We start from the raw sequence: 23,656 nt of genomic DNA, 5'->3' as shown, positions 1-23,656 counted from the left end.
ATATTCAGAAAAATACAAATGGAGATGTTGCTACAAGTACATTCAATGAGATACCACCAAATGCAACAAACCATTTGGGGGGTACTGGAGCATTCAGATTCTGGTGCAGCTGTGCCTGTTGAACAATCCACTTCTAACTTCAGCTTGTTTAATCTTTGACAATAAAACCTGGATTGGTGTCTATGCAGATTTTGCACTCTCCAGTTTTAGTCAATCCCCCTCTTTGTGTGTTGTAATAGCTGATTATTATTATATTATACATGATTTATATAGCGCCAACAGTTTACGCAGCATTTTACAATGTATAGGGGGGGGACAACAAGCTGATGCAATACACCTTTGTCAGTACTCCATGAGATCAGTCTCTTCTATATTTGTTTATGATGAAGAGTTTATGATGAAATGAAACATCATGCAACATCAGACTGAAAGGTATTTAAAATACATTTAAATATATCTAAACACAAACAAAAATGTAACATTTATTGCAGCTTTGTAGTCCTTGTATGTGGTGACTGCGGTCGTTTCTTTTTCCAAGTACATTTTCTGTAAGGTTAAAAATGACCTGTTGATCTTGCCAGAATTGCAGTCATTTCCTGTGAGCTGAAATGTCAATTAATGTTTGTTTTTCTACAATTTTCTACAATTCCCCTAACCCTCATGTAATAGAGATAAATGAGGACATAGCTGTAGTCCACATCAGGAGAGCAGCCTAGAGTGACAGTACTGTTCCTCCATAGATACACTATAATACCAAAAGTATTGGGACACCTGCCTTTACACGCACATGAACTTTAATGGCATCCCAGTCTTAGTCCATAGAGTTCAGTATTAAGTTGGCCCACCCTTTGCGGCTTCTTCTGGGAAGGCTGTCTACAAGATTTAGGAGTGTGCCTATGGAAATGTTTGACCATTCTTCCAGAAACGCATTTGTGAGGTTAGGCACTGATGTTGGAGAGAAGGCCTGGTTTTCAGTCTGTGCTCTAAATCGTCCCAAAGGTGTTCTATCGGGTTGAGGCTCTAATTCATCCCAAAGGTGTTCTATCGGGTTGAGGTTAAGACTCTGTGCAGGCCAGTCAAGTTGCTCCACCCCAAACACACTCAGCCATGTCTTTATGGACTTTGCTTTGTGCACTGATGCGCAGTCATGTTGGAATAGAAATTGTCCAAAATGTCTTGGTATGCTGAAGCCTTAAGAGTTCTCTTCACTGGAACTAGGAAGCCAAGCCTACCCCTGAAAAACAACCCCACACCATAATCCCCCTCTCCACCAAATGATTTAGACCAAAACCGGGGCATGGTGGGTCGGTGACATCATAAGGGATGGGCCTCCAGATGACATCACCGGGTGAACCCCCCCCCCCCCCCCCCATGCCAATATAAGTAATGGCACTCTGCGCACCCAGCATTAGAATGGGAGAGCATCAAGTCAACATTGGAAGAAGAGGGGAGAAGAACCAGCAGAGGCAGAAGACATCAGTGAAGGAGGCAGAAGAGAGGGGAGAAGAAATCGAAAGAGATGCCAAAGTGGCGTGGGGTTCTCCTTAAAATCTATATCAGACCTCTATCTTTTCTCTGTCTCCTTTTCTTTTCCTTTCTTCTTTTCTTTTCTTTCTCTCTTCTTTCTTTTGGTTATATTTTACCTCTGATTTAGTGCTTCTTATCAGGCCTAGTATAGGTACAACGTGAGGTTTAAACCCTCAATAAGATCATAAAATTCTAGCCTTAGATCTGTATGTTGATTTTTCATAATCTTATCTGGTTCACATGGATTAGTTATTTTTAGTCCAAGATTATTCATTGTCCTCCATTTCGGGGCATTTATTTTCCGATACTTACTCTAGAGGATGATGTTTCATAGATTCCAGATCCTGGGTTAGGTGGGGTCTCAGGGGTCCCGGCACAGCAAGTTCCCATTTGGGGTGCTAGGCCCAGGAGGCTCGACCTCACAGTTCATATATGGGTTCTCTGGAACCAAAGGTTATATAACTATTGAGATGTTGTTTCGTTAGAATTTCTTAATTTAAGTTTTACCTGGTTCTCACCAGATAGCTTATGCAGATAAGCCTCGCTCAATAACTCTCAGGGTTTATTTTCTGTCTATTCGGTACTCTATTGACTTTTATAATACAATTGTGCACTGTATAAACAATCATTTGTTTATGTGTTTAAGCTTTCAATAAAAATCTATTGAAATCAAAATCTATATCAGACCTAAGAGCCTGGTATGCTCTTGGAGGGGGAATCCATGCCATTTTTAATTTTTTTTTATTTGGGGTGGTGTTCCCCTTCAAGATCATCTCTGCACAAGTCGCATGCCAAAGTTGGATCAGTTAATACCGCGATCTGTCTTTGATCCAACTTCAGTGATATTCAATGGGCTGAAGTAAGATCAAAGTCAGACCAAAATAGTGCAGGGAGCATTTTTAAAGTCAGACCGACTTGTGTCAGACCAGTTTAGACGGCACTCATAGGGAAACATTGATTTTCACATGTCATGCGACATGAGCTCTCAATGCGTTTGTTGTACAAGTGTGAACCCAGCCTTAATCACACTGGCCTTTCACTCAGGTACTTGACAAGTGTTTTCAGTAAACGACTAATTGAATCAGAAGTTATATTATCTAAAGCTGATGCTGTCAAGACCAGACTGTTAAATTATGAATGCTCCATCCCTGCTGTGTCAATTATTATGAAGTGTACAGTAACTGACCAACATTCCATGGCACAAATTTTAAATGACTAAATATCCATGTAGCCAAGCTGGGCATTTTATCACTATGCAGCAGTGTCAATGCCTCATTTCTAAGTAGCTCATTAAAATGAGAAAAAGGATGCTGTAACAAAGCTTTTTTTATATACCAGAATGAGATACAGAAGCTTAAGACAAGTGCCACATATTTCTGTGAGCATTACACATAGTTGCCCAAGTAATTGTTTGTTTACCCTGTTATCTTTAGGCTTGTTTTGCAATATATCACAGAGATTCCCTGTTGAAAACCCACTTAACTCAAAGTGCAGTGGAAAATACATACAATTACATGTCATTATTTTCCTGTTTGGGAATCAGTTGCCGGCAAAAGACATCTTTACTAAATGATGTACATTAACTACCATTGACAGTTGAACTCTGATAGGATAAAACACCTTGGTTGCTGCAATTGTTATAGTAATGACTGTAAAAGCTGTGTTTTACAATTAGGGCTGTACCCATCCGTAGTTATTATTTGCCATTTACTCATCTCTTTCCCCTTCTAATAAAACACAAGCGCCTCTACCTCCAGACATAGCTTTGTCCCAGTAAAGCTGTATGTAAAAAGGGATGATCAAAGTGATGAGCTCCACAAGTCAATAGGGTGACCTACTTGATGTGAATTAGAACCCAAGAACAACATTGTAATATTTAGCAGCTTGTTAGTCCTTACATGTGTTGGTTACATTTGTTTTTTTTTTTCTAACAAAGCAAACAGAATATTGACATGCATTAAAAAGGGATCAACTCCAGAGATAAAACGATAATTCTCCCGCTCTACAAGACTCTGGTCCGGCTGCACCTGGAGTATGCTGTCCAGTTCTGGGCACCAGTTTCACAATAGGCATAAAACTTTTTTGTCGAAGGGAGTTTAATAAGACACATGGCCACTTTTAAAATTAGAAGAAAAGAGGGTTAACCTTAAACTGCGTAGAGGGTTCTTTACTGTAAGAGGGGCAAGGACACAGGCGGTGGATTCAGTGGGGAGCATCAATAGTTTTAAAAAACTATTAGATAAGCACTTGAACAACTGCCAAATACAGGGATATACAATGTAATACTGACATATAATCACACACATAGGCTGGACTTGATGTACTTGTGCCTTTTTTTTAACCTCACCTACTATGCAACTATGTAACTAAATAAACTTTAAATGAAGACAAATAGACCAATGCTTATTTGAAACAACCCATCATGTAGTGTGGATATAAAAATAATAAGTAAGCTTCTTTGAGGGGAGAGAGAGGGGGTTTATCAGACAAATGATGGTGTACAAAGTACACACTCCCATATAATTAAAAATAAATCAGATTTTAGGAAGCTAATATAAGATTGAATTTGATGGGTTAAACCACTTTGTACATTGCTATTCGAACATTCCTATTGGTCTTTTCCATTTATATATTGTTTTAAAGCACTTGTAGCATTTCTGAAATACAGGTTCACGGAGGCTCAGTTACAAGAATCTAACACATTTGCAGTGCATTGAGGTAGATACAAATAAATTAAGGGAAAAGTGTGTTTTTTTTTGTTTCTTATTTTATTTTTTTATATTGGACATATGATTTCTCCTGCTATAGCAATCACTTTGCATTAATACCATTTTGCTACTCATTCTAAACAGAACAGATTTTCAGGATAAACCATCTTGATTAGAACCTTAGCTTGTATTTATCATATTCTCTATCAGAGATACAGATGCAATCCAGCCTCTGTTTTTGTGGTGCAGTATATACAATTCACTGCCACATAGCAAGAAAATATTGACAATACTAATATGAAACACATATTTCACACATGCATGCTTTTCAATTATTACCAATCCATCTTTTTCTTTAAATGCTTAACTGTTCCTTGCAACATCTGCTGTATCACTCGAGCTGCAAATATGCATTTAGAGAATGCAGATTAGGCATGAGCTGAGTGTTCGGTCAAAAAGGAAAGTTCAGACCGAAAATCCACTGGACACGAAGTCAGACGAAACTCAACATTTTGGAACGTTTGAGACGTTTAGAACGTTTGGTGAAAATTGCTATGCAGATGTCACATAGTGTATTTAAAAAGTCATTATTGGCCAAACTGTTGCACCTGATCTCTATTGACATGCAAGACGTTGACCAATGATGGTTTTAGCCTATGGTGCAGCCCACACACTATGAAAGGACCAACCCTTTGTTAGTGTGTTGGGAGTTTAATGAGGGACGGCTGACATTTTAGGGGGAGAGATCTGATTAGTGTAGTGTACTACTTAGTGCTTTATACAGCATTGAATGCTATCTACCGTATTATATTCTGTGCTGTATTTTTGCTACTGAAATTTTGCAGTTCATTTCATTATTGGCATGTCTGGCAGGCCTACAGGAAGAGGCAGACGTTCCCATGTGGCTATGAGGGCTATGAGGATGAAAGTCCCTTGTGTCCAAGACCAAAGCAGTCAAGTCATGGATGTGGGGCATTATCTGCATGCACGACTTGTTTGCTTTTTTGGGGGGGGAGCGACACTGGGCAATGCTACACAACGCAAGCACACAAAGGAGGTGGTGGAGTGGCTAACAGTCCATTTAGCTGATTAATTTTGTGCTGGAGATTGGATTACTGGCAAAGTACATTCCTGAGAACTGAGTGAGAAGGGTGCTGTATTGTATTTGAGCAGAGGAGAAGTGATATTGTCATTGTGTGTGTTAATAGATTCAATAAACAAACGACTTTCCAAACTATGAATCGTTATCCTGAATCAATATACATACATAAATATTGAATTTCAACTAATACAAAAGAAATTATAGCGGACACGAATGAATTCGACATGATTCGGTAGTTCGTTAAAGATCTAATGAAACAAAAGGTCAACTCAAAATAAATCTTACAGTCTAATCAGCTGATTAATTTTCTGCTGGAGGTTGGATTACTGGCAAAGTGCACTCCTGGGAACTGAATGATAAGAGTGTTGTATTGTATTTGAGCAGAGAAGAAGAGATATTGTAATTGTGCGTGTTAAAAGATTCAATAAACACACAACTTTCCAAACTACGAATCATTATCAAGAATATATATACATACATAAATATTGAATTTCAACTAATACGAACAAAATTATAGCGCATATAACGATTGATTTCAACATGATTTGAGATTTAGTATAACGAATATCGGCATTTTACAGAAATAACGAATTATCCAAAAACGTATCAACGCACCGAAACTGAACAAAATTTTCCATTGTGCATAAGTCTAGATGATAATGAGGTCTCTGACCATAACTGGATGCCCAATATAGCAGAGAAGAAAAGTGAAGGGGAGGCATAACCCAAGCAAGGCAGGATGTCATCTAAGGATAGATCAAGAGAAAAGGAGGAAGCATCTCCCCTGTTACATGGAATGGAAGAGCTCCATAGGTGCAGGGCACTGTTGTTCTTCTGGTCTACCACTGAAAGATCACCTATGTTGGCCTTTTTTAGCATATGTGCAAAGGACCGTACCATTGTTATTTGCAGTCTTTGCCTTTAGTGTATCAAATATGGCAATACCATTGGCCATTTGGGTACTGCATGTACAAAGAGACATATGATCTGACCTGTCACCACACAGCTCATTATGAACAATACCAGAATACTAGTCTGTAGAAAATTGCAGCACTCTTTATCTTCCTTCCTCAGTTTCCATATCTACTCCCATTATACACAATTCCCTTACAACAGCTTCCAGTCATAGAGATGCTGGCATATGAAGGGGTTCCAGAGGTCCACCCTATGGTTCCTCCAGCAGGGAAAAGGGTCTGCATGGGGCCATGTAGAGTAGGGGCAAGTTTAGACTGTAACCTTGCTCTGATTATGCCAACCATGCCCAACCAGCTGTAGCTTTGAGCAGTTACCCCACCTGCTAAAGCGAAAAAAGAAAAAGAATACACCTCCAGACACTCCCATGTCTAGTGCCTTAACCTCCCTGGCAGTATGATTAGTTCTGATTTTAGGTGCTGAAAGCGGTACAATTATTTTGCATGGAAATTTGGCGTTTTATATTGTAGGCCTGCAATTCTTAGGAATAACTCACTTAAATCTGTCCAAACCAGAGTCTAGCAGACATCCCGGATATGATAAAATTTATAATATAATAAATAATGATAATAAATAATAATAAAAATTATTCAATAATGTAATCAAATCCAAAAACACAGAAATTTGCTCATTTGCAGAATTGTCGCTGTCATTAGATTTAGTGTTTGATGACGAATTTCCCCACAAATCGCTATCGCTCAATTCTGCAAGTGATTATAATTTATTATCGCTGTTTTCTAGTTGGTCTAAAATCACTTTTGACATAAAGGGACACTTTTTGGTTGCTATGGGTAATCTCCAAATTCCAGGCAGAAAAAAAGTATTATTACTGTTATTATTATTATAATATAAAAGTGCATGCAGGGCACTGGACAGACCACTAGGAACAAAGGGGGTGTGTAATTTTTTTATACAGTACTGTAAGATTACAGTACTGTGTGTGTTTTGTGTGTTTTTACTTTTTTGAATTTGGCGCCGATCTCCGCTCCCGTGCGCCGTAACGTCGCAGGGAACGGAGCTCGGCGGCACTCGGGCACTGTGTGAATCGAGCGGAGGACAGCTCGCACACACGGCGCGGAGGACATTGCTGGATCCAGGGGACAAGGTAAGTAACTCTCCCTGTATCCAGCGATGCGATCCCGAGTCTGGCTCGGGGTTACCGCTTATGGTACTGAAATCGCAGCCTGAGCCAGACTCAGGATCACTGCCAGGGAGGTTAATGACAGTTGGCCAAATTGCTTGCTTTACAACTCCTGCCTTTCCAGCTAGTGGGTTCTGATACATTACGTCAAATAAAGTTATAAAATGCAGATTATTTCAGAACACTGCATCAATTAATCACTGAAAAAAAAAAATTTTCCCCTCTCTATGTTTATACCATTTATAAAATGTATTGAAGTAGTTATAAGACTCAAAACACAGTAAACAAAGGTCATCTGTTTTCCAAACAAGAGGAGAAAACGAAAAAAAAAAATGGCTTTATATTTTCATTCCTTATCGTGCCAACATTTCATGCTGTGAATTGCTCTAGATGCGCTCACGTTTATTTTTTGAAGAATATTTTAGTGAAACGACTTTATTCTTTCTTGCTTGTATATTTGCTCTGTTCCTGTGTGCAATCAGTATAGGAACCCTGGGGTAAGGGTCTTGACAGTGAAAAGTTAAAGGAGGCTTTTAACAACTAGATTTGCTGTTTATATTTCTTATGTTCTGAAGCATCTTAGAGTACTTTTCTAAGTGAACGATAAAAAATATGTTATGCTTTTCCTTTTTGATATTTGTTTTTAGTGATATACCATTGTTTTATTGATGTAGCTCTCAGAAATCATGTCATAAAATGGCCATTTATATACAGTATTGTGTTTATTTTATTTTTGTGAGTGCTTCTATGCATCATGTCAGCTGACTACACTAAGGGGTTTTATGGATCATTTAAACTGTAGGTAGTTGGATAAACTCAATGCATTTTAGTAAAAGCTTTTCTATGTGGAAACAACGCATTCTCATGTATAGAGATTAAGAAGCAATGTATAATTAGGTTCAAGTGTTGCTTTTTCCAGTTTTGTGTCTCTCCTAAGAGACAGGTGCAAACATCTGCCTAACACAGATGTTATGTGTGCTGTAATGTGGCTTCCTAGATACGTGCATATATTAGGTTTTAATTGCAGATTGCATGGCCTGCATATCCAAGCATTATAAAAAATAAAAAAAAAATTCTAGGTTAATTACAGCAGTGGCTTCTCAGTTTGTGCTGTTAATACAGTTGAAGTCAGATTGCTTAAGGCTTTCTAAAAAAGTAATAATTACTTTGTGAACAGGGAAGACAAAATGTTCATATTATATAGAAACATTTTTTGCCACGGTCAGCAGTATATAATAGAGAAGTGCTTTTCCTTATTTCCTCAAGGTAAAATTAAGGTAGTAATCTAAAATGAAAATACCCATTCACTTTCAGGTAAATGAGTGTTCACAAAATGTAAACCTATAATGCAAAACTGAGAACTCCCAATAGAGCCTAAATAAGAGCTTAAGTGCAACCCATTGAGGTAAAAATGAGAAAAAAAAAACTGCATAGAATTAAAGCTGAAGTATACATATAAAATATATTTGGGCTTATTGACAAGATGTTTTTTTTCTCCTTTTGTTCTTTAAAAAAATCTATAAAAATGATTCAAAAGAAACATATTTGGGCTGTTTTAATGGACAAACTATTTGTATTTCTGCTCATCCAGTTCTCAGGCTTATACAGTTCTGTCACACAGTTCAACCAGGGTTGATTTACTGAAACGGAAGAATGCAAAATCTGGTGCATCTGTGCGTAAAAAAACAATCAACTTCCAGGTTGTTTTTTTTGTCAAAGCTTAACTAAACAAGGTGAAGTTAGAAGCTAATTGATAAATGCGTTTCACACTACTATGAGCTCTTAATCGTTATTATCAGGTAATGATTAAGCGCTCATAGTACTGTGAAACGCGTCTACTAGGAATCTGGTCTTGTGGTGTCACTTCGAGATGTTGGAATAAAGATTTTGAATTACATTGCGGCGTGCAGCCTATTCTTCTTTTTTGCATATTGCATCCGGAGGCAAGCCGAGGCATGCACCCACCCCCTGTCTGACCTCCCTACTTCTCCTGGAGTGGAGAGCCTTCTTTGTCTTACTTTACCATGCACAGCTGCACCAGATTTTGAACTCTTCTGTTTTAGTAAAGCCCACAGCATCTGGTAGGATTGGAAAGCTAATTTTTCCATTACTTGGTTCGCCAACACTTAGAAGAAAGCAGTAAGGTACTTCCATTATGCATCACTGAAAAACAGGAAGCAGATCCTGCACATGTAACTAGAATATATGGTAAGTAGAGTCAAGGTTGGTAAAAAATCAACACATTTTGACAAGATCAGCTACATCAAACAGATCTCTTGTATGTGTATATCTAAAACATAAGTAACCAGAACTAAGTATAAGCCCCTAAAGTGCACATACCACGAGTTACACTCAAAAGCACACCTAAAGCCCAGAAACCCAGTTATATTATTGAAAATTTTTCTTTTTTTGGGAGTCAGTGCTTTGGTACCTCTCTCCAGCTTCCTGGATACCCAGTGTCATGGGTGTCTTTTTGACCAATTTTGAGTTATAGCATAGGATGGGACAAGGTACCAACCTCCAAACTGAATTAATAGTTGCGTGATAGAGTACCCAGTGCTTCACAGCTCTCTAGATGTACTAGAAGGTACTGTATGTAGGGGCACCTCAAGGCACTTGTGTCTAAGCACCGAGGCCAATTTAATTTATTTTAACTCAACATAGGTATACAAATGCCTTATACATCTTTCACTAGAGATGTAATCTCTCTAGCACGCATTGATAGAACAAATAAACCTTATTTGTTATCATGTTATTACTAATGATTATATTACCGATTGGAAGGCCGAAATGACAACAGCTTCACTTTATTTTCCAAGTTAAGTGAAAATTACTCCTTTAACATATCCATCTCAGTATTTCTCATATACTATATTTATTGGCGTATAACATGCACCCCATGTTTAGGAGGGAATTTTAAGGAAAAAAAACTTTTTAAGAAAAAAACATTTAAATGCCCATCAATGCAGACTTATCAGTGTCTAACTGCAGCCTTGCACAGCGTCCATCTGCATGCTTGTCAGTGTCATTTGAAGCCTTGCAGCCTTGCCAGTGTCATTTGCAGCCATGCAGCCTTGTCAGTGTCCATCTGCAGCCTTGTCAGTGTCATTTGCAGCCTTGCAGCCTTCTCAGTGTCATTTGCAGCCTTGCAGCCTTATCAGTGTCCATTTGCAGCCTTGCCCAAACTGCAGTTAAACTGCAGTGACATGTCAGTGTCACTGCAGTTTGAAAATGGCGCCACCGAGATACACAGAGCCGGTCCTGTGTATCTCAGCTCTTCTCGGCTCCTCTCGTAGTCCCGCCCAGTCCCGCCCTATGATGGACATAACACAGGTCCAATGGTGGGACTGGGCGTGACTGTAAGTGGAGCCCAGCGCCACCCATATACCTACATAGCCGAGTGTACTCGGCTAGGCTTGGACAGCTCCACTCACAGTCACGCCCAGTCCCTGTGTTATGTTCAACATAGGGCAGGACTGAGCGTGACTGTGAGCGGAACTAGCCAATTATAGCCGAGTATACTCGGCTATGTATAGATGTTAATGGCGCTCGCTCCTCCACTGATTTTAAGAGGGAAAAAAGTGTGTGTTATACGCCAATAAATAAGGTAACCATTCCGTCTGTAGTCTTGTTATTGAAGATCGGCTGTTTTTATTTGCAATCTACCGTTTTCCAAACCAAGGATATTTGAAGATGTACAAAGATATAATTACCACAATGGGGATGGTTTACTAAAACGTAAGCACACATAATCTGATGCAGCTGTATATTATAACCAATCAGCTTCTAGGTTTTATTGGCACTGCTGCAGCAGATTCTGGTCAGGTAAATATTTGTTTGTTTGTTTTTTAGGCTTTTTTCCCCTGATTAGTAACACACCTTCTGTATTACAGTAACTACATTTAGGATAAAGGAGCATATAGTCACCACTGAACATCAGCATTGATAGTCTGGGGGGATTGTTAGATGTATTAGCATATTTAAATACACTAACAAATTGAAGCCAAACTCCAGCTAACACGTTATAATGAGTTAAGAAAAAATGTTTTCTTACTTTTGGGATAAATGTTTTTCATAAATAAAAGCTGATCATTGCTGATCATTGAAAGCATCCATGCAAATGGTAAATGGTTTGTCTCATCCCTGTAGCTGATACATCTGTTGGAGAGCTTGTCCTTTTTGAAAAACAACAGACTAAGCTGAAATATAATACATGCTTGCTTTTGGGTTTAATACTGCTTTCAGTCTTTGTAAATAACCATGTGGATTTTTGTTGAACGCTATTTTCCATCTGCCAGATGTTTATGTCTGTATAAAGGGAACTCAAGTCTACAAGTAAGCATCCCTCATTATGTATTCACATTATCTACAGCAGCATTTACTAAAAAGCTGTAGAATAGAACACAAACAGAATAGTAATGATTCATATATACATTTATTTCTAATCGTAACACAGTTACATTATTTTTTACCATTTCATTTTGAAACCTGCCACTTATCATATTGTGAAAAATTAAATCATGTAAGCTTGTTCAATGCAAAACCTGTATAAATGGCAGGACATCTGCTCATTACATGATTAGTTAACCTTTAGGGTAACTTTAAATTAGGCATAATAATATAGTTGTTTACATTAATTAATTTTGGCATACACAGATTATATTGTAGCTCAGTTTCCACTTGAATATTTGATGAGCCTTATGCCCGCGTACACGCGATCACACATTCCGACAACAAAATCAATGTTTTTTTTCAACGTATGTTGGCTCAAACTTGTCTTGCATACACACAGTAACACAAAGTTGGTCGGAATTTGCAAACATCAAGAACGCGGTGACATAAAACATGTACGATGGGACTAGAAAGAGGAAGTTCAATACCAAGTGCGCCACCCTTTGGGCTCCTTCCGCTAATCTCATGTTAGTAGAAGTTTGGTGACAGACGATTTGCACTTTTCAGCCTCCTGCTTTTTGAATCATTACTGCTCTTCAGTATGTGCATGTAGGTTTGTATTTCTATTACGCTTTCGGTTAGTTTGTTCTGACCAGCCGACCGTTTTGAAGCCATGAGGACCCTCACCCTGGACCAGAGGGTTTATATCTACCGTCTGGCCAGAGCCAAAAGAGTGGTGGAGAATGCTTTTGATTTGATTCCTTATGCCAATCGATATGGTGGAATATAAACCTAACCATATAATCCTTGCATGCTGCATTCTACACAACTATATAAGGAGAAATTCAATGAACTATGTGGCCTCAGTTGGGCCTGAGGCTGGACTTCAACAAGAAACCCTGACGGCGCTTGAAGCTGGTTGTCCTGGCTTGCCCCCACAAAGCGCCCGCAAAGTAAGACAGAAGTATGTCTAGTACTTTGCGGGTGGGGGGCCATTGATATGCCAGAAACTGTTTAAGAAACATTTTATCCTAAATTTTTTAACTTAAACTGAAAGAAGATTTCCTTTGATTTACTGCCTTTGGTATCTTTTAGCTATCTCCTAGGTTCTCCAATAGGCTTTTCTTTTTGGACATTTTCTTCAATAGTGCAAATGTAATTTATTTGACACATGAGGTGACAATCTCTTCTACAGCGAACTATTATTATATTGTGGGTCTGCTACACACACCTTGTTTTTGTTGTTAATGTATGTAATGCATCACTGACAAAAATATTCATCATTTTCATCACCATGAATGAATTTTGTGGAGTCATTAAAATGACATGATTGTGGCAAATTATAAAACACTGTGGGTGTTATTTACTAAAGGAATTTCCACTTTTCACTCCAAGTGCAGTGCAAAAGTGCACTTGAAACTGCACTGAAACTGCACTTGTAGTTAGAAATGGATTTGCCTTTAGTAAATAACCCCTGTTGCCACTGTAAAAACCAAACCAACTGACGACAAAAATTGATATAAAAATAGCGTTGAAAGAAGAAGTCACACATTGTTAGAAAACATTTTAGAAAACATTTTACTCAAAGCACATTCACATGTTCATTAGAAAAGGGTTTTGGAACAAACCAAGATCTTTGGTGTATATTTTTTTTTTTCACATTGTAAATATCCTTTTTTTGGGGGTAAACAAGCATGTTTCAATGCATAAGATACACAACTCAGGAACTTAAGTGAAGTTAAGTGAAGGCAATATCAGTCATTAGTATGTCCAAACTGTGTTGATATTGCCTTCATCAGATGGGGTGATGTCACCCCTGTAAAAGCAAAATTTTGAAGATGCACACAAATTGAGATTCTAACTGGGGATTTCCCTCCTGATCCCATGCCTTATGTCAACATGTGCTAGCTCCCATCATGGGGGATCAATGGATGTGTTTTGGAGGTGCAACCCCTTCTTCTCACCTAATTGAGTTGCAATGAAGGGGTTGCACCCACAAAACGCGTACATTGATATCCCGTGATGGCAGATAGCATGTTGACAAACTGTGTGCATCTTCAAAATTTAGCTTTTAAAATACTTTCAAAATTCATTTTAAAATACACGATAATACTGTACAATTTTTGTGTGTTTTATATTCTACCTAAAACATCAATGATGTTCTTAATTTTTTGTTGAACATCATTGATTTTTCCTTTATATTTTATAAATCATGATTGCACCCCATTCTCTCCCCGATGAGGATCTGGGCACTTTCACTGGTGAAATTAGATTCTTCTTGCACAACATCCACATCACTTAAAAGATAAAAAAAATACACCATGTATTAGAAATATGCAGGCATAGATCTCTTATCTGAAGCTGTGGTCTCAGACACTAACCTGTTGTGGTGACAATTTCACCCACTTCATAAACCTCTCCCTCCTCATCCTCTGCTTGTGGTTTTGTGATTTCCCCTTCTTTAGGAGGTGGGGGGTCCCTGGTGTCCTCAGATGTCCCGAGTCTTTTCTTTCCTATGTGAATAAAAAATAGGTATACTTAGCACACAGATATTGGAGGGCAGAAATAGAAATATGAAACATTGCTTGGAAGTGTCGTATAATTGTTTGTTTTGGCAGAGTTCCAAGCTGAAGAACATTTTATTTCCTTTCTAAAGCTGGAATACTTACCTTTTTTGTTAACGTATCACACATGTAGAGACCCCTAGTATCCACTGGAGCACCTGTGTGGGACACCCTAAAAAGTTTGATTCTGGTGTCCCACACTAGTGCTCCTGTGTCCAGATGTGTAAACAGCTGCTTAGTGTCCTCTCCTTACACTGACTCAAGTTTGCATTTCATTCTAGTTACAAACCCATCTAGACAACAAACTTATTTTAATACAAATAGGCCTGAACAAATGTAGTTAACCTGTATCTGCCAAAAACATCTTATAAGTGGGAAAGCGAAAGATGTTTCCTATGACCAATTACTGTGCCCATGAAAGTTGCCATTTTAAACTGTACAACAGTAAAGAAAAGCACATGGATCAGCATGCAAGTAATAATAATAATAGGAACACAGGACAAATACTTACTTTTTTGAAGCAGTTACCTGATCTTTCTGTATTGATCGTGCTCCCTCAATTTGAGGTCTGACCATCTTTTCCTCAATTAATCCTTTGATCGTTGTACCCAAAAAAATCCTGCTCAGACTCTTCACAACTTTAGACATGACCTTTCTCACATTTGGGTTTGGGTACGGTCCATACTTCTCATCATAGTCGGCCCTCTTGAAGATGTCCACGGTCTCCATCATCTCTATAAAGGCCATAATTGAGGCCTTCAATCTCCTCCGAGATTGGGAGGTTTGGGGATCCGGCCTTTCGTCTTTGCTGCTCTCCTCTGCATGCAGCTGTTGCCTTTCCGCCATGTGCGCTCCCACTGCGACGAAAGACAAGGGGCGGGGAATAGACTAGAAAGAACTTCAGAGGCGGGCGGAGTTTCACGCATGTGTATATAAAGCGGAACATGCGTGCATCGTACGTACGATCTGTGAGCGGAGGACAGAGAAATGGAAGTGACGATCAGTGGCTTATACTGCTTAGAGATTGAGGCCTATATTGGGTCAAGATTACGAGAGTTTCGCCTGACATTAGGGTTTGTCTTGTGTTATGTCTTGCAGAGAAAATGGATCCCTTAAATGATAGGGAATTTCTAGGAATATTCATTGATATGTTCAGGGAGCTGCCCTGGCAGGTGAACCACCTATTTTATAATAATCCAACAAAGAGGCAGGCAGTGCTGGAGAAACTGCTTGAATTTGTGAAGCCGCTGATCTCCATGGCAGACATCAAGTATTTAACATCCAAGATTGGTGGCATGAGGAGTACTTATAATAGGGAGTGCAAGAACGTCCAGGATTCCCTGAGATCAGAAGCAGAAGATGACATTTATGTACCCAGGCTGTAGCACTATGACAGACTGCATTTTCTGTCAGACCAGAGGGAACCCAGGCCAGCACTCTCCAGTCTTCCTTCAAGGCTTCCTTCCCACCAGCTGAGGCTTCCGACGACCAACCTGGGCCTTCCAGGCAGCAACATGTGAAGAAGCCCAGCTTGAGTCAGGTATAGCATTCTTCAAAATATTTCTGGTTTCCAAATGAATGATGTTAAATATATGTTTGGTAGTTTTGATCACTAATTTCTGATTTCACAAAGTGTTTTACATATCAATAGACAGTAGTGGCCACAAATACTTGGGACAAGACTAAAAAATTCTGGGGTCAGAATGATAGTCTTTTCTATTTATTAACATTCAATTTGCAACAGTCATGAGCTGAAAATTGTGTGTGATTGATGAACCAAAAAATAAAACTATGCCCCCTTTTCATACACAGGAAAGTCTCAGCCAGGAGGAGGCAGTGGAAAGTGGCAGACAGGAGGTGGCGGGGGTAACTGGCAGCCAGGAGGTGGCCGGGCTCATTAGCCTGCCCGAATCCCAGGCCCCTCCCCTCGGCCTTCCACAAAAAAGTGTCAGGAAGAGGAGTAACCTAGAGGAGGCAGCACTTGGCCTATTTCTGAAGACTACTGCGGCTCTCAGAAACCCCTCCATCTTCAAGAGGACTATGCTTACATGACAGCCTACAAAATGCTGGAAATGGAGGAGGACCGATTCCTCTTATGTGAGGAAGTGATCTGGCAAGCCCTAAATAAGGGGTTGAGGGGACCCACAAGCCAAAGCCACGTTTGTGAGTTGAACCATGGTCCTCCTCCTCCACCTCCTGCCACAATTCCAACACCAAAGCCACAGCCTGCAAAGAAGCATGCAAGGAAGACCAGAGAGTGATGGCCTGGGTTCAGTCTGGTCTGACAAAAGATGCAGGCTGTTTTATGACCACAGCCTGGGGACAGATATGTCATCTGCTGCTGTTCCTGATCTCTTGTAGTCCTGGACTGGATTGTGCTCACTATTATATGGACTCCTCTGGCAACCAATTTTGGCTGGCAAATAGTTGATGTGTGTCCTGGGGTATAAAGGCTTTGCCAATTTTAGAAGTTTCTCCAGGGTTGCCTTCCTCTTTATTTTGTTATGATCAAGAATAAATGGCTATTTATTTTTCATAAATACTAGCCTATGTGTTTTACTTCAAAAAGGACAGTTTGTGAGTAGGCAGGTACATTTGCAAAATTCAATGTCAAATTAACAAAGGACACCAACACCAACCAATCTCCTTGAGGTTAAAAAATACAAGATAATAATGGTGTTGTGGTAACTTGACAAGGAAAACAAGAAATACTATTATGGAGAGCACTAGAAAATGTAGATCTTGATAAAAAAAAAACGGAAAAAATTATAAACATTATTATGGAGAAAAAAAAATATTATTCATGAGATCACGAGAAATAATAAAGAAATCAGTTTGTGAATATGAGCAGCAAAACAACTTCATTCTTCTAGCATTCTAAAGAAGAAGAGAATGCGCTGCATTAAACTATTTAAAAAATTGCAGTGTGACAAATGTGCTATCTCCATTATGAAATGTAGTTTTACCAGACCGAGCGCTTTCATCTCGTAATTTATTCTGAGCATGTGTGGCACTTTGTGCGTCGCAATTGAGTACACACGATCAGAATTTACGCAAACGGATTTTGTTGTTGGAAAATTTGAGAACCAAATCTCAAATTTTGTGCGACGGAAATTCCAATGGAAACGGTCCGATGGAGCCTACACACGGTTGGCCAACAAAAGGCTCCCATCAAACATTTTTCGTAGGAAAATCGGATCGTGTGTACGGGGCATTAGTGTGAATATGTATGTTTTTAAAACATTTACACAGCATTCCAGTCAAGACAGAAAATCCTATTATTATCTATCTATCTATCTATCTATTTATCTTTTGTATCTATCTATTTATCTATCTATTTATCTTTTTTATGTCCATGACAGATTCTACCCCCCACCTACATTTCTTTAGCTCTCATTAATACCAGCCCCTGCTTTACGCTCTCCAGCCCTTTTGCTATGAGGTTGCAGGCGTTTGTGCATTTACAGAATATGCAATAAAAATATGTGGGCTGCTTTTACTGATCTGAAAATGCACATTGTCCATTCTGCATACTTGTTTTTAATCCATGACCAACTAAAGCTATTGGGTCAGCATAACAGCCAAGCAAATAACATTTTCAAAGAAAGCTCAGCAATGGCAGCTCACATGAAGGTTGTCGAAGGTAGACTTTATTTCTGACTACAGATTAAAAATATTTATGTTCCAAATGACAAATGAATTCTCCTATTAATGCTATGTTTTCCTATCAATAGAATAAAGAAGGGTTACCACCTGATAGGTTTTTATTGCTGGGGGAGATTTAACCATTATTTCTCCAACTGCCCGTCTCAGAAATAGGTAGAGCTGGCAAATCAAAATTTTATAGAGTTATCACCAGAATAAGAGGTGAGGGCAAATTGTTTATTAGGGACACTTATTGTTGTGATAACTGTTTGATGGTGAATTTCTCTCACTTTGAAAATACCACCTCTCGAGAACTGTTATCAATACAAGGATTAATTTAGTGAACAAACCACATTTTTTAATAAAAGCCTACTGTTCTTCTAAGTACCAATGCTTAGAAGCTGACCACTAAATTGTATGCATCAGAAATGTACTAAATATAAATCATTGGATTTGATTTAATAATGAAGTAGAGGATGTTCACCTACCAAAGTGAATGTTCATTTATCTCAGTGAATGAGGTGAAATTTGCTACCTTGGAATAATTAATCATGTGCCAGTTCAAAAGAAATACAAACTGTAATTATACTTGTTCATCATTGGATGATTGCAGTTAATTCAACTTTTCCTTATTCACTAACTAAGTGAACATTCATTTATTCCTTTAGTAAATCAACAATACTGTTTTACTTTCCCATACAGTCATTTTGATAAAAATTTCCTGTGGAACTTCTGCTAAATCCTCAGAGAAGTTGGCCCTTGCATGGCTAGCCTTACTCTTAATTCTAAATTGTTTGAAGAGTGTTTATTTTTAGAGCTAAACAAAGCCAACAGTTGGGAGGATTATGCTGGTGTTGGACAATAGTAATCTTTGCAGTGGCCACAATGGTAAGCTCCTTAGCTGAACACATGCCATCTAAACACAGAGGCACAGATCAGTTTGTAAGTGGGATGGAAAGCTATGAACAGTGAGGCAAGCTGTGCAGTAGCAGATTGAGCATATTTATTACAGTTAACACAACAGGACATGGCAAAGAGCCCATTCGTAAATGCATCTTCTCAATTCTCATGGATACTCTCTCCTGGCAGATCAGATAACAGCTAATTCTGTTTGGCTCAGCAAGACAGATTTAAATATAATTTCCAAATACATCTTTCATTGTAAGATTTTTAACAGTAAAAGATAATGAATATTAATATATATATACACATATATATATATATATATATATATATATATATTTATATTTAAATATTACCAATGCTAAAAGAATCATGAAGCACAATATATATATATATATATTGTGCTTCATGATTCTGTTAGCATTGATAATATTTAATTTAAAATGATCCAGCTGTCTGGAAGTGCAGAGTATGTTCTGGCACATTTCATTTTGTGTGTTGAAAGGGAGACTTATTTTTTTCTTTTTAGAAATGCAAGGGAATGTGATCAGCTTAAAGTCAGCCCATACTTTGCCCATTCAGGGCAAAGTAACAGGTTCACTTTAATGCTAACCTGACCTGCTGCATACACCTACCATCTTCTTTGCTCCTCATCTGCTCCAGTCCTGCTGCCTGGGATCATTAGCACTGTGTAAGCTCCAAGTCACAGCTTGAATCTTCATGTCATGTGGGAGGATAACCCATATGCTTACCTGAAAGTATTGGGTACCTTTTTCACTTTGGAAACCAAACAGAGCTAAAATGTGCATAGTGTTGACTCAAGGCAACAAAAGTCAGGTGTTTGCTTTTACTATTCAGCAAGCATTGCTAATAATGTAAAGGCAAAACAATTACTTAAAGTGACATTAAAGTAGATAATAACTAAACTTATATGCATTTGTTATTTAAAGTAAAAAAAAAAAAAAAAAAAATCCTCCTGTGCATTACTTTTAAAAGAGCTGCACACACAGACAGCATGAGAGGGACACACAGATGACAAACCATGCCACTTTTCTCCATAGCGGTGATTGACAGCAGTTCTTTGTATCACTTTCATGATGAATATATGTGTGGCGCTCAGAACTCTACATGTATGGTTGCAGTACAGAGTTGGGGAGCAAATGTAGAGGGTACACCTATGGCATTCCATAGGTTCCAGTGACATGGGTGACCATGACCATATGCGGGTCACACTTTCAAAAGTAAAAGCAGAGCAGGAATTTTTCTTATAGAAAAAAAACTGCAAATACTGTAAGTTAGAATTATTATCAATTTTATGGGAAAAAGTACACTTTAATGTCAATTCACCCTTGATCTGTTTTATATAATCCTATCCCGTCAGATTCTTGACGAGGCTGCAATCTAATGTCCCGTGATTTTGTGCTGTTAGTGGAGAACATACTAGCCTGCAGCTAGTCATTAATATGATGATTATCTCACAACTAAGCATGAGCCAAACACCCCCCCCCCCCCCCACATGAACACCGTTAAAGTGTATAGCAGTGGTCATCAACCCTGTCCTCGGGGCCCACTAACAGGCCAGGTTTTACTTATTACCTTGGGGGAGATGCAGACTAGAATACTGAAATCACTGAGCAGCAAATGATATCACCTGTGATGTATTTCAGTTATCTTGCAAACCTGGCCTGTTGGTGGGCCCTGAGGACAGGGTTGATGACCACTAGTGTATAGGACACAAACATGAAAAATCAAAAGTGCTAATTTTAAAGGCATATATGCAAGTTATTGTCATAAAATTGTTTGGAGACCCAGGTCCTGCCCCAGGGGACATGTAGCAATGCCATTTTTTTTTAAACTGATGTTTTTTTGGGAGCAGTGATTTTTTTTTCCTTGTCAAAAGATTTTATTATACATACAATAGAGTATTCAACCATAAATTCAGTACATATTATTTAACAAAGGCAATGAAGCTCAGAGGTATGTATTCAGAACAATATATACTATAAATTAAACTATAATTTCTACGATATCAATAATACATACAATTGGTTGGTATAGTTTATAAAATAAGTAAAATTCTATAATAAGTTTGAGCTTTGAAGCATAATAGGAAGAAGTAGAAGAGAGAGGAGTGATGAGAAAAGGAGAAACTAGTAAAAGAAGAAGAGGAGTCCGCAGAGTCGAGTCGAAGGCCGCCATATCTACTGGAGTCCATATAATGTATCCACTGACCACATGGGTCAGCTACCATGGTAGTAGAACTTCTTTGTTAAAAGTTTGTGGTAAATAATTTATTATCCACGGATGCCACACTTTTTCAAATTTGGTGGCCATGGGGTTTATTTACTAAACGCAAATCCACTTTGTACTGCAAGTGCACTTAGAAGTAAAGTCACTGTAGATCTGGGGGGATATGCAAGGAAAATAAAAAACAGCATTTTAGCTTGCACATGATTGGATGATAAAATCAGCAGAGCTTCCCCTCATTTCAGATCTACCCCTTAGATTTAGAGCGACTGCACTTCCAAGTGCACTTTCAAGTGCACTTGCAGTGCAAAGTGGATTTACTTTTCATAAATAATCCCCCATGTCTGTTTCAAGAGCTGCCATTTTGGCTTGAGTCATAGTATTATTCATTCTATTCACTACCTCTTCCACCATCAATGAAGGAGACCTCCAGGCTCTTGCTAGTGTTTGTTTCGCTGGGGAGCAGTGATTTTTTTGATGCATAAAGTGAAACAATAAAAATTAAATATTCCTTTATATATCATGCCTGGGGGGTGTCTATAGTATGTCTGTAAAGTGGTGCATTTTCCTGTGCTTAGAACAATACCACAGAAAAATGAAATTTCTAAAGGAAAAATTGTCATTTAAAACTGATCGCGGCTGTAATTAATTTTCGGGTCTCTGCAATATAGATAAAACTCATTGAAAAAAAGGGCATGGGTTCCCCCCCAGTTCATTACCAAACCCTTTGGGTCTGGTATGAATATTAAGCGGAACCCTGGACCAAAATGGAAAAAAATAAAAATGGGAGGGGGCCCCCCCAAAATCCTTCAGATCAGATATGGAACTTAAGGGGAACTCTGTGCCAAATTAAAAAGAAATGGCATAGGTGGCCCCCAAAATCCATACCAGACCCTTATCCGAGCATGCAACCTGGCAGGCCACAGGAAAAGAGGGGGGTGAGAGAGCGCCCCACCCCCTCAATCATGCCAGGCCACATGCCCTCATCATGGGGTGGGTGCATTGGGGTCTGACCTCAAAGCATCTTGTCCCCATGTTGATGGGGCAAGGGCATCATCCCCACAACCCTTGCCCAGTGGTTGTGGGGGTATGCGGGCGGGGGGGCTTATTGGAATCTGGAAGCCCCCTTTATCAAGGGGACCCCAAGATCCCAGCCCCCTATGTGAATTGGTAACGGGTACATTGTACCCCTACCATTTCACAAAAGAAAGTGTCAAGAATGGTAAAAAAGACAAGAGACAGCTTGGGACAAGTCCTTTATTAAAAAAATAAAAAAATAAAAATGTCCAGAGATGTAAATTAATGCCGCCCGACAGACCAAAAAAAAAAAGCAGCAACAGTTCTGCCTACATGGGAGGCTCCTGCCAAGTGATGCTTCTTCTGGGTGACAGCTGTTATATATCTGAGGGCGAAATAAACGGGTTACCCTGCCCCCCTCTGACACCACGGGTCTTCCCCAGACCCAGGTCCCTAAACACTTTTTATGACAATAACTTGCATATAATTAAAATTTCAAATTAGCACTTTTGATTTTTCATGTTAGTGTCCCATGGACTTTAATGGTGTTCTGGCGACTTTTGAATTTGCCCCGAACACTGCATATCGTTCGGTGTTCACTGAATATCCAAACAACCAAAGTTCAGCCCAAACTTATGCTCGGGCTGAACTGTTTACCCATCCCTGCTCACAACTATACTATAAAACATACATTCAACTGTTGCTGAAGATGTCATGATCGTGTGGGTTTAAATGTTGGCTGATGTCTGGCTGAAGTGTGTCTTTAAGGAACAGGTTACCAACATACTGTAGAACAAAGGAGGTATTTATAGTCACCTTACAGTTCTGTAGTCATGTTGACGCTTGTGCTTTCCTTATGTCTTTTACCAGAGGGTGTACCAGTGGCATACAGTACTTTTAAATAATCTTTTCTACAAATAATAAATGTTCCCTGCACTGCTCTCTATCATGTGTTCCCATATTCCTGACATAATTATGGTCTATTGGCACAATATAACACATACAACATTATCACAGTTATCACATGGAAGTCGAGACAAAGACATCAGTAGAGACACAGGCTGCCGGGTGTCTGGCTCAATCAAAGTAACTAACTGAAAGTGAGCTATTCTGTTTGAAGTTTTCACCTGGATGTGAACTCTTTCTATCTCTCCACGATCCACGGGTGGTCCTGAATCTCCCATGGTGGCCAGCAGGAGCTGCAGGTCAGCCAGCAATGCATGTGTCCTCTTTAGATCTCTCCTGAGCCGCTTTTCCACATCAAAGTCTCGATGTCCAATCTGAAGTACAAACACAAGTGATCAACACTATTAAATATTGTGCAGGATTAAAACATAACAGTAGTGGCTAAAGATACCACTCAATTAACTAAAAACGTGCGTGTGCCTTTTTACTTTTTTTATGCCTACTTCATTCTATGTAACCAGCATGTATAAAA

The 23,656-nt window shown here is 38.9% G+C and overlaps 1 protein-coding gene across 3 annotated transcripts in view; it reads right to left on the bottom strand.

The window, feature by feature from the left end:
- Positions 1 to 23,656, bottom strand: part of MYO18B (myosin XVIIIB) — an 861,659-nt gene that overhangs the window by 268,383 nt on the left and 569,620 nt on the right. For all 3 annotated transcript variants that reach the window (XM_077461361.1, XM_077461362.1, XM_077461363.1), the window contains one exon: positions 23,346 to 23,498. In XM_077461361.1, the coding sequence (XP_077317487.1) occupies positions 23,346 to 23,498 (153 nt within the window). The remainder of the gene's footprint in view (positions 1 to 23,345; positions 23,499 to 23,656) is intronic.

This window comes from Lithobates pipiens, unplaced genomic scaffold, assembly GCF_037356315.1.
Source record: "Lithobates pipiens isolate NorthernLeopardFrog02 unplaced genomic scaffold, aLitPip1_a1.2 Scaffold_3, whole genome shotgun sequence".
In the NCBI taxonomy this organism is placed as follows: domain Eukaryota; kingdom Metazoa; phylum Chordata; class Amphibia; order Anura; family Ranidae; genus Lithobates; species Lithobates pipiens.
The sequence above is the reverse complement of the archived record's forward strand: the minus strand, read 5'-3'. Positions and strand labels throughout refer to the sequence as shown.